Here is a 12,720-nt window from a genome sequence, read left to right as displayed (position 1 = left end):
ATTTAAGATTGTTTTTGCTTTTCATATCACAATGAATAATATTACATGGGATCTAATCCACTGAACATTCTCAGGCTGTATGTATTCTGGCTAAAAGTAAATGCTAACGCATTGGGCATTTATAGTCTGTCTCGGAAAGTGTCCTTCAGTGTCTGACCATCACACCATTCTTTCCTTTTCCACATCTTTCAGTTTAGAAATCATTTTGCATGATATACCGTATAAAAACATTTGTGACTTTGATCTTAAGATAATTGGGCCAATCTTACATGGTCTGTCCCAAATGGTTCCTTTTTTTCCCCCCCCTATATAGTGCACTACTTTAGACCAGAGCCCTATGGGCCCAGGTCAAAGTAGTGCACTGAATAGGGTGCCATTTAGGGCAGAACCAACGACATAGTTGGCAAGATGGCTCAACCATATCTGGGACTCAGCTTTGACACATCCACTTGGGCTGCAGTTTCATCCCATGCTTCAGTCTGGTCTCGGTTGATTCAGATTCGCCTGGTTGCCGCTGAAGACAAATTTCCAATGCAGGCTGCTGTTACAGACGACATCCTTTGGATTAAATCTGAAATTTCTCCCTGGACTTTAAAAAAAAAAACGGAGTCATACTGAGATCACAGTCTCTTGCAGATGAGCGTTGCGTGAACATCACCATTGCACTCTTCATATCTATACTGAACAAAAAGAAACAACATGCAACAGTTCATATAAGGAAATCAGTCAATTAAAAATGTATTAGCCCCTCATCTATGGATTGCACATGACTGGGAAGAGGTGCAGGCCCTGCCAATCAGAATGAGTTTTTCCCCACAAAGGGCTTTATTACAGACCCAAAATACTCCTGTTTCATCAGGTGGCTGGTCTCAGACGATCCTACAGGCAAAGAAGCCAGATGTGGAGGTCCTGGGCTGACGTGGTTGTGATGCCAGTTGGTGGTTCAGACAAATTCTCTAAAATGATAGAGGTGGCTTACAGTATAGAAATAAACATTACAATTTCAGATATTGCCAGATAATTTATATGGTTATATTATGTAAAAAATAATGGTGCAACACATTTTAAAACCAATGCGCTTTCTCCCGCATTGGATACGGTCACCGTTTCAGAACCGCGGACAATCTTCAGTTCGCTGTAGAATTGGCACCTTTCCCTATGTTGCTATGTGCATAATAGCAGCATTAACCAGCATATCTGGATTGAGAACAATGCTGTGGAGGGAGCAGCCCTTGCTTTAGCCAATTTGGCTAAGCAGATTAAGTTGGTTTCCTCTCTCCTCAATTAGGTTGAGGTCTATAATCAATAGCCTAACTTACGTGTGCCTGGCTTTATTAATTATCCATATATCTGACATAAGACAGATCTTGCTTCTGTTGCCTGTTTGAGTGTAATGGCCTACTGATTTCGTGAGCACCAAGCCTCATGCAATGGCAAAATATCGGAGAAAGTGATTTCACAGATTCGGCGGTTTTTAATCTTTGCTATGCTGTTAAAAGGCATTACAATGTTTTTCCTTAGAACGGACTGGTATTACTTAGTTTACACTTTTCCAAACAGGCAGAAAAACAGTATTGTAATCAAACAGAACATTTTTCTTATCAACATTAGTAGGCTTTGTATAGTAGTCTTGTATAACCAACATCGAGCTGTAGGCCTAAGAACGTGTCCTGTTCAGTCTTAATACCGTAACTTACTTTGGCCTCTATTTCAATACATCAGAAGTATCTATCGTTCATGCCAACACACCGCATATGAGACATTCATGCTTTGAAATGCAATCAACTATTTAATTTTTTTTTTTACATTAGCTTAAACAAACCACAATTCACAAATGCATGCAACTGTTTAGTCTGCTGTATAAAGTATCTTATATATTGTAATCTAACAAACTGTTTGGAACACAATACTCATGCAACACTTGCTCTTATACCCTCCTTTTCATTGACCTCCAGTAGTTTCCATAACTATGGCAAATGTCTTCCACAGATCTGACGTCCCTTTCCCTCCTGAGCAACCAGTAAATATTTCAATTTTCACATCCTCTGCATCCATTTAGGACTAATCAATTTATTGATATGAGGCCCTATTGGTTGCATGTGACGCTGTCATGTTTCACATAAAGTGAGCAAGAGTTGAGGGAATAGGGAAGTTTTTCGGTAACAGAACTTCAGACAGAAACTAAATGGCTGAAATTGTAGCATTGACAGCGCAATAAACATTTGCTGTGTTGCCATTTCGCTGCAGTAGGGAAGATAGTGAGACAACATGTGCCGGTCACAGTAATTTTTTCTTCAACAGTGACCATCGTCATTGGTCTTATAATCAAACAGTGTGCTTAAAGCATCAGCCCAGCTCAGTGTATATGTAGTTGATTTTATTCAAACACAGGGTGTGTGACTGTGGAACAATACATTTAAACATTGACAGAACAGGACAACTCGGTTGACAAAGATTTTCTTTAGTCTGGGACAGCCCTAGTAATGATCATGCTGTTTAATCAGCTTCTTGATATGCCACACCTGTCAGATATGCTCACTAACAGGGATGTGCACCCAATGAGAAGCTTTTTGTGTGAATTTCTGGGATATTTTATTTCAGCTCATGAAACATGGGAACAACACTTTACATTTTTATTCATTGTGTGTCACACCAATTACACTACATGAAAAGCAAAACAATCATATGGGGGAAATCGCATTCTTTAGTAAAAAGGCCCTCTAACATCTGCATGAATTGCCCTAGAGGCTCCAACTTCAAAGAGTTTTTGGGATCATTCCACATAAAGTGCAACTTAGATAAAAAAAAATAAAAAAAGCTGGTCTACTTAACTCAGATTGGCAGTCATTTATCAATTGTATCAGAGTAGTTGTTCTGATTCAGGTTCGGTGTTCCTCTTTTACATCACAATGACAAATTACACGATCAGCACTCCTACTCGGAGATGCTTGATCCAGCTCCTCAATGGCCTGGATAGGTGAAAGCACTTTGACCCAAATCAGAAGGCTAGTTTGATCTATAACCATAATTATTCAACTTATCCAGCACCTTCAGATCAGGGCAGAGTGAAAGGGCGATTACCCGATTGGTGTCCACCCCATATTTTCCCTATTTGCTCAGCTTGAGGGAACCTTCCGTTTCTGAATCCATTGCTTCTTCAACTTCTCCGCCTTTGCTTTCTTCTCTGTGCCTGTAAGGATATGACATCATGGGTAAGTAACCCTTCCCAGAGAACATACTTTATACAAAACCATTTAGTAAACTGAGTAGCAGTGTGACCCAAAGAGAGCCAGATGCAATTCCATAAATCACATTACTACTGATGCATTTTAAGTCGTGGCAGCCATGTAGAAATTGTATTGACTGAAGAACTGAGCCAACCACAGCTTGAAGGATGTAGGAAACTCACCCCATTTCTTATTCACAAACTGCATGGCCGCACTTTTATTTGGGCCCCTCTTATTTTGAAGGGAGAGAACTTCATTGTCTGCAGCAAAGAGAGAATTGCTGATATTAGAACAGGAGTATACTACAGTGGAAGCTAGATCTACTCACAATTTTCTAAAGCTAGCCAGCTCAGGCTTCCTCCGCACTACAAAAGTGAATGTTGCTGGTCTGCCTGCCACTAACCGTAGCAGACTTGTAACTGTGCGTGCTAGCGCAGGTGGTTAGTCCAATGCCGAACTCTTCATTGTGACAATGCTGAAACCTTAATCCATGGGCGAGTCAGTGCCACGAAATCAAAATGGAAAAGAAACTCTTGCAAATTCAAAAGGCTATGGTGTGTAATAGCACTTTTCCCATACTCTTATCAATAAAATAATTGTATTAAGTCGAGCTTTAACTGTGTGTAGTTTCAAATGCATTCTGTAATGTGATAGGTATTAACATTACAAAACTGAACAAAAATATAAACGCAACAATTTAAGATTTTACTGAGTTACAGTTCATATATTGAAATGAATTCATTAGGCCCTAGTGTATGGATTTCACATATCTGGGCAGAGGTGCAGCCATGGGTGGGCCTTGAAGGGCATAGGCCCACCCACTGGGGAGCCAGGCCCAAGCCAATCAGAATGAGTTTTTTCCCCCCACAAAACGGGTTATTACAGATAGAAATACTTCTCAGCACACAGATGTGCTTCTTGATATGCCACACCTGTCAGGTGGATGGATTATCTTGGCAAAGGAGAAATGCTCACTAACAGGGACGAAACAAATTTGCACACAAGAGCTTTTTGTGCGTACATTTCTGGGAATTTTTTTCCCATGGGTCTTGGCCGGCTGCGACAGAGCCTAGACTCGAACCAGGATCTCTAGAGGCCCACAAATCAACTCTTTCGTCAACCAGACCTCCCCTTTCTAAATTTCAAACAGATATTTTCATCTGTCCCATGAAACGTCTCGCATGTGTGGTGCGCTTTTGACAACTGTTTTCCCCGCTATAATTGCATGTTCCTATGGAACAAACATTCACTTATGAAGAAATTGTTATAAAAAAATGTTTTAAAGCTAAACATTCTGATCTGTTGCATCAGCTGTTAAGATGAATACCCATCATCGAAATGTAATCTGTCATTGTGGGCGCTCTAATCAGGTTACGCACCCAATGCATATGGGTAAAATGCTATTGGTCAAATGTCCAGCGCCACATTTTCCAAACGGAAACACTGAGTATTCATACTTGTCGTCCTCTGACTTCCCGGGCCATACAGTCTGGCCTGTATGAAATCCATGGCTGTCTGCTGTTGGGAGTTGGTTGAAGATTGGTCCGCCACCCGCATTACGCTGTAGTTACCCTTCAGTCTGAAACAAGAGGCGTGTGTCATTAATGGACCATTCCTAGTAGAGAAGCATTAGAATGGAGTTTTTCAAAAGGATGCTTGCCTAGTCGTGAACCTTTTTACAGGGGAGCTACACTGGGGCGTTGTGAAAAACAGTAGGTTCTTAGCTTCTACACTGGATTATTAACTTTTGCAGAGCGTGAGCCACTTTATCAAGTGTTCTCGAGCGTGAGCCACATGTCATTCTTAATAGAACCGCCACAAGCTTCTTACAGAGCCACGCTTCTTATGTCCAGGTTTCAATTAAATAAATGGGCTCATCTCACACAGGGCAAAAGTTATACATCTAGTATAGCATGTTAGACATGCCTTTATGGCTGCATTTACACAGCCAGCCCAAATATATTTTGCCCAATTATTGTCAAAAGATCAAAATTGGGCTGCCTGTGTAAATGCAGACTATGGGACCAGAATTCAGTTTTACCTCCGGATATTTCCCTTGAATCCTTTCTTCGTCTCTTTCTCATACCCTTCTTTCGATCCTTCGCGCCCCTCCTCCCATGAACAGTATGCCTCTTCATGGTTGCTTTCAGCTGGGATAAAGAATAAAATAAAGCAATTTTGTTTTAGAAACTGAAGAAATAGCCATTTAACAATGTATTGAAAGGTAAATGATAATTTCAATAAGGAAGAAACGAGACGGCTACTTAAATAATCTGAGGTGATGAACATATCTACCTTGATCTCTAGGTAGCTTCTGTTTTCTAAAGAGATGGGTAGGAACACTTAGTTTCATATGACAATATAAAGGTATATCATAATTGTTGCATATTGGGATATAGGCTTATGTGCACTTACTTTGATGGAGCTGTGTCAATTTCTTCTAGAATATGTGCAGGGAGAAGTCTTCTTTTCTGTACAGAACAACATGGAACAGAAATTCGCTCATCAAAATTATAACCCTTTGAGCCCTTGGTAACTGAAAGTTGAGAGAAATAGAAAACCTCAAAACACTGCCTTAATGCAAATGAACTTATTTTCTATTACTTCTGACACACATTGTGCCAAATATAACTGCGCACAGTAAATGGGTGGCAGGTAGCCTAGCGGCTAGCGTGTTGGGCCAGTCCCCGAAAGGTTGCTTGTTCGAATCCCAGAGCCAACAAGGTTAAATCTGTTTGTGCCCTTGAGCAAGGCACATAACCCTAATTGCTCCAGGGTTGCTGTGGATAACAGCTGGTCTCAGGGGGAGTTGGGATATGCAATAAACAAATCCAGTTCACACCTGCGTATAGTACAAACTTAAATATGTCCCATTTCACACATGTACAAGCACCAGGGTAATAGATGGCTTTTGGCTGTAACAAAATAGAAAATAGAAATTGTCCGGGAGAAGAAAAAGAAAAACTATGAAATTCTGCTTTTTAGCCTATTCATTTATGGAAATACCAGTTGATGTAATCAGGTTACACACCCAATGCATATGGGTCCGGTAAATTAAAATGCTGCCGGACCGCGGCCACATTGTCATAACGGAAACCTTGATAAGCACCCACCAAATGATTATGATTAAATTGTGACAGACATAACGTCAACGTTACTGGGCTAATAATATTGAGAACATTGAGACATGGACCTACCTTCTGTTCTTGAAACATTTCCTGTCTCTTCCTTCGCTTTTCTTTGAGCAAATCCTTTTCTCTGTGAACAAATCAATGTGTTACCTCAGGCTGGCCATTGAAGGGTAACTCTCAACCCCAATTTCAGCCTTTGCCCAACCCCTTAACATTTTCCTAAAATGAATTCAGGTGAGAAGTTGTGGGTGGGGGGAATTGCTCATAAATATCCCAATACTCTCTCACTAAAGCATACTTACTAGAAGTCCACTGGCACGCTCTGCTAATAAAATGAGCATTGTGAGAAAATATGGCTCTGGACAGTTAGTTCACAGTGGTAAGGTGCCGAGTTCCTAGACATCTACTGCCACTTGCGGTGTAAATTCAAATCCCCCATGGGGTGCAATAAATCTTTGAAATGTGGACTCACATTTATCGCGGTATCGTGTTGGGAAGAAAATGCAATCAGCTTAAATTTAGGGCTCAATTCAATCCAACCTGGACTGCAGTATTTACGCACTAGCGCTTTTTCCAATGGTCAAATGTACTCCGATTGGTCTTGGGTACTATGTAAAAACCTAAAACTCCTACCGGGGTGACCCCTCACAGGTATGCGATCACTTTTTAGAATTAGAAGTGTGTGGGCACAGGATATAGTAAAAAGATTTGAAAAAAGATCTTCCCCATATGGGATTAGAACTCACAATCATTGAACTATGAGCCAACTGTTTTAGCAGACCAATCAGTCATAGCGGTTTGGAAAAATATGAGTTGACATGACCACCATTAACATAAATTTCTTATGACGGATGTAGCTACAAATATAAAAACAAACATATAATCCTCAACCTCATCGTATGAAACGGTAAGTAAAAACATTGAATTTATTCATGGGCAGATATGTGCCTTAATGCCTTTTGAATCTTGTGTAAGGTCAGTGGTCTAGTCAAGGAAGAATCATGCAGAATATATTTGCACACTTCATTTACCAAGACCATTACCAAATAAGGCACGCTGTCATCTGTTTTTATAGCAAGCCTTGAGTCGGTACCACTCAGCACATATAGATGGAAGTGTATTTTATACCGAACACCTCCCCTGAGATGAGTATGACTTAGAGCAGGGATCATCAACTAGCTTCAGCCATGAGCCATTTTCTTTCTTGAGCGGATGGTAAGGGTGCCAGAACATAAAATATTTTTAGTCTGCAAATTGACCGTAAGAAGCCTAAACAGATCATATTTGACGAAAACAATCATTTCAAACCTCTTACATTTGGGTACATTGTCCTGCGTAGGGTGCCGTCTATCGGATGAGAGGTAAAAATGGGTGTCCTGACTCTGGTCATTATAAATCCCATGGTGCTTATTGTGAGAGTAGGGGCGTTTGCCCCAATTCCCAACCTGGCCACCTAATCATCCCCCTCATTCCTAATTGGCATACAACTCCTCACCTCTCCTCCTGACAGCTGATGTGTGTTGAGAGTTCTGACACACAAAAAGGTTGCCATGTATCAGAGATGAGTGCAGCTCATTGATGGTGGATGCGGTGAGTTTTCCCCTACTATGTAAAGCGCTTTCAGTACCTCAGTTGGTATTTAAGTGCTTTATAAATCCAATCAATTATTATTTGTATATGATCACGTCTCTTACGCGTGGGAATACTTGGGAACATACTGTAAAAACAGCAGGAAATGATTTACATTTGGGAGTATTTTATGCCCAACAAAAATTTTACGTTTTTTGCTCAGAAAACATGGGGGCCAAATTTGGGAACCCTAATTTAGAGGCACCTTTTCTACATCACGATTTCAAGAGTCGAGTTGAACCGCTAGGTGGGCAAAATTAACTAGATTTACTACTGAAAGACCAAAATATCACTTTTGCAATGTACTGTAAAAATGAACACCAGAATTTGTGTTTTACTAGAAATAAGCCTAAAACATCTGGTTTTCGATTTAAAAAAAACGTGGTTTCATCAACGTTACTCTAACTGAAAAACATACTACTGTACCATGAGGAGATAGTTAGCATTAGCAGGTAGCTAGCCTGTACCTTTTGGATGTCTCCAACGCATTTTTCATGCTCCGTAGAGCAGAAGCCTTTGACTCTTCGAAGGTCACCTCTTCTGGAGCGTCGTCGTCGCTTGAGTCGAGATGTAATTGAAAATCATCCGTCATGTTTGCACTATTGAATTTATTTGAGGACGAAGGAGATGTCCTAAGCAGTTTTTTCGCCATCTTAGGTCAATACGTCATCAGTCCACTTCTTCTTCGGTGAGGTTTAACTTCTTTTTCAACCAACATTTTTTGCATTACCGCCACCTACTAGACTGGAGTACAACTCCCTTCTACTTTGTTTGAAAAAATAAATAAATAAACAAATACCCTGCCATCTAACACAACACTCACCCCAAAAATTCTCACATAATAAACAAGAACACCACCCTACTCCACTATTTAAAACTATTTAGTTTCAGGCCAAACACCTGAAAAGAAAAAACACAACTTAACACACCCTGTAACTCTTATGATATCAAGTCTCGCACACCCAAATACCGCTCTGGAGCTGCCACCAAAACCTCAATCCCTGCAGTACAGTTGATAGCCATTGCTATAAATGCTAAAAATCCAATCTTACTGAAACATATATCACTTGTTGGTTTATAACTCTAATGGTACAGCTCTACTACTCCCACCACTCCTCTCAGGATCCCTCCCCCTTGACCCATCTTCCTCTACTTTCTTCACTGCCTCAGCATATGACAACTTCTGCACTACTCTAACCCTGGAAACCTCAACCTGCCTCTCTCAAACCTGACATTTCTGATCCCCAGCCCCATGGGCACCCCTACAATAAGCACATACCACTACTTTCCCCAATGCTACACATTCCTTTGTCTCATGCCCTTCTGCACACTTCTCACACCTAGAAACCTCCCTCCTACACACTGCTGCCACATGCCCATAAGCTTGATAGCTTTAACAACGTAATGTATTCGGCACAAAAGCACGTACAGGATAACTTAAATAGCCTAATATCACTTTGTCGGGCATAGACTCAACATTAACTTTCAAAAGAACAGACTTCTGTTTCACCACTCACGCCACCCTGTCTGCGTCACGCAAAACGACAAGAATCACAAACACCGGGAATCTTCCTCTTCAGTTGCTCAACTTTTACATTTACTGCTACACCAGTAATCACTCCTTTCAATGGCACCCTTTTCTTGAGAGCAAATCAATTCACATCTCTAGCCTCCATTCGTTTAATGCGGAGCGCCTTCTCCCTCTGACCAGCAGAAACACAAACAATTACCACAAGACCACTTCTGGTTACCCTCACTGAGTCCACAGCATCCAACTCTGTTTTCACCCACCCTGAAACCACCCTGAAACCACAGATCAGTCAAACGGCAAGGGTCCACTTTTTCCAAAAACTTCCCTCCTACTGTCACAGACTCATCTTCATCCTGAACCTCAAGCCTTGGGCTCCGAGAACTTCACCACACCTACCATCTCCGATACTTCTCCCTCATTCACTTCCATTTCTCCTCCTGTCTTCAGCTCACTCTGCTTACACTTTCTACTATTCTTCTTGAACAAACCATCTCTCCTTGTCCTGCCATTTTTAAGACTCAAGCTCACCCTCTTCCTCCCCCTCTCTCTCTTAGATCTCCTCTGCCTCTTTTTCACTCCATTCGCCCTCTGTATTCCAAGTATACGTCTCCTTATGATAATACTGCACTTCTCCTGACATACGTTTTGTTCTTGCCTTCTCAAGGGACACCATTTAACCGTCTGTCACAATCTCCATAGCGCTCCCACTTGTAAATCAACTGCTTCGTCTTGATGTTCTTCTTTATCAATAGCTACCGCAACGCTTTTCCAATTCAAACAAGCGTGCTTTTCCAACCACATCCACCGTCTCCTCATTAGTCCACGTCGTGGCGAAACCAAAGATTTTCAAGACAACTTGTGCCGCATTCAAAACAACTGGGAACTCGGAAATCTCGGACTTCCGATTTCAGTTGGTTCAAGACACTGCGGAAAAAACAATATTTTCTAAGTCAATCAACTCGGAATTCCAACTTAGTAACTCAGGCTTCTTTCTAGAGCTCCGACTTTCCAACTTGAAGATCACTGAAGTCATTATTTCACCTGGTATTTCCCAGTTCCCAGATGTCTTGAACTCTGGGGGAAAAAAAGAGGTCAAATCATGATGTCAGAAGGTCAGTGTCGTTAAAGAGGTGGAAGGACCATTTTTTAAATGAGCATGGCCTTATTTCTATTACAGCATATTACATGACTCTCGTTCATATTCCATTCACCCAGTTCAATGTAACAGTGATAGGCTTAGGCTACCGGTGAGCCCGGTGGCAATAATTTAGGAATACCAAAAGCTTACCTTGACTTGGAAGAGTTTCAGTGTTGTGTTGGAAAGTCATAGCCAGCTAGCTAACATAGCATCCCTCTGTTTAAGCAGGGTGTTTCAGCAGGCTAAACTAGCTAGCTGCATTTGGTAGCTAAGTAAGTGAAAAAGAATGACAATCTCTCTCTCTCTATTTCTCTCTTGCTTCTCCTTAATTTTGGAAGCAATTAATTTGTTCTTTCTCTCTCTTTGAGTCAACTACTCGACACATTTTATACATTGCAGTGCTAGTTAGCTGTAGCTTATGCTTTCAGTACTAGATTCATTCTCTGATCTTCTGATTGGGTGGACAACATGTAAGTTCAAGCTGCAAGAGCTCTGAAAGACTGGAGGATGTCCTCCGGAAGTTGTCATAATTACTGTGTAAGTCTATGGAAGGGGGTGAGAACCATGAGCCTCCTAGGTTTTGTATTGAAGTCAATGTACCCAGAGAAAGAGGGAAGCTAGCTGTCCTCCGGCTACACCATGGTGCTGTTGAGGCTACTGTAGACCTCCTTTGCAAAATAGTGTGTTTTAATCACTTATTTGGTGATGTGATTATATTTAGTATAGTTTTATCCCAAATATAACTTTTTTAAATGTTTTACAATTAAAAATTTAATGAAATTCACTGAGGATGGTCCTCCCCTTCCTCCTCTGAGGAGCCTCCACTGTCATGAACACTCGGAAGTCGGCATATTTCCGAGTTCCCAGTTGTTTTAAATGCGGCATTATAACCTAACCCTCCCACATAGAGATCAAAAGCAAAGATTATGGATATACTGACAAGATGCAAGTTACTGCTACTCTGTTTATCTTTTACCCTGTTGCCTCGTCCCCTTACCACTATACATATCTACCTCCATCACTCCAATATCCCTGCACATGTAAATATTGTATTGGAACTGACTTAAAATATTTCCTGTGTATAGTATGCGTACTTACTTTATTGTGTATTTCATATTTCATATTCTTATTTCTCGTGTCTTTTTCTAGTAATACATTATTGAATATTGCATTGTTTGGTTTTGAGTTTGCAAGAAAGGCATTTGACTGTACATTGAAACTTGAAACTAGATACATGTCTCTTCACCCTAACAGTATGAGTCGTTGTCCACAAAGTGGCCCAGCGGGCTATCTAGCTCCCGCCTATCATATCTTTTGATTGGTGGATACATCTCATTATAGTGATATTATTTTGAATATGTCATGAAGGTTGTTGACGTCAACCACCTGTATTCCATGGAGAGAGACGCAATACTACTATGCATAGCAATCTTGAGACAATTCCGATACAGGGTGTTTTCTCAAAGTTGCTGGGATGTGACGTGTCGTACTTATATCAGTACACTAGTAACAACTTAAGCATTACGAAACTTCTATTTGATCAATAAACCGAATGTAGCAAACAAGCCATACATGTTTTTGCTAACCAAATTCGAAACTCTCATTTACCGCCATACAAAAACTCATTGGTTGGTGGGCGAATTAAAAAAACGCCATCTACTGGAGGGAGACAGATTTTCCGCCGAGTTGGGCCTCTCTTCCTTCTCTGGCAATAGGTAATGGCGTCTTTTTGTAGGCACCAACTCCGCAATGGAGTTCCCTATTGGGAAATAGCGTTTTTGTAGGGTTTTGGATAAATGCCCAAAATAAGGTATGTGGTAAACACAAGTTTAGGAGATCTTATAGGTTTTGTTCAATTAAATCATCTTAATCAGCTAACGTCACTTTTTGTGAATTATGACGCATTTTATGCAATTTTAAAAAGGCACATAAAGCACAAAGCCTTCATCAATCATAAAGGTCATGTTAATTGACTGATATGATCTCATAAAACAAAACGTATAAAATCTCCCAAACCTGTGTTAATCTCAGACCTTATTTTCGCTATATGTGCCAAACCCCTAT

The 12,720-nt window shown here is 40.7% G+C and overlaps 1 protein-coding gene across 1 annotated transcript; it reads right to left on the bottom strand.

The window, feature by feature from the left end:
* Window positions 1-2,356: 2,356 nt before the first annotated feature.
* nol7 (nucleolar protein 7) lies at window positions 2,357-8,720 on the bottom strand. Its single transcript, XM_020466664.2, has 8 exons — window positions 8,455-8,720; window positions 6,425-6,485; window positions 5,643-5,698; window positions 5,523-5,548; window positions 5,269-5,377; window positions 4,685-4,806; window positions 3,410-3,487; window positions 2,357-3,190 (listed from the first exon to the last, which is right to left on the bottom strand). The coding sequence occupies exons 1-8, from the start codon at window positions 8,637-8,639 to the stop codon at window positions 3,117-3,119; spliced, it is 711 nt and encodes a 236-aa protein (XP_020322253.1). The 5' UTR covers window positions 8,640-8,720; the 3' UTR covers window positions 2,357-3,116.
* Window positions 8,721-12,720: the final 4,000 nt, after the last annotated feature.

The sequence above is a fragment of the Oncorhynchus kisutch genome, linkage group LG30, assembly GCF_002021735.2.
Source record: "Oncorhynchus kisutch isolate 150728-3 linkage group LG30, Okis_V2, whole genome shotgun sequence".
In the NCBI taxonomy this organism is placed as follows: domain Eukaryota; kingdom Metazoa; phylum Chordata; class Actinopteri; order Salmoniformes; family Salmonidae; genus Oncorhynchus; species Oncorhynchus kisutch.
The sequence above is the reverse complement of the archived record's forward strand: the minus strand, read 5'-3'. Positions and strand labels throughout refer to the sequence as shown.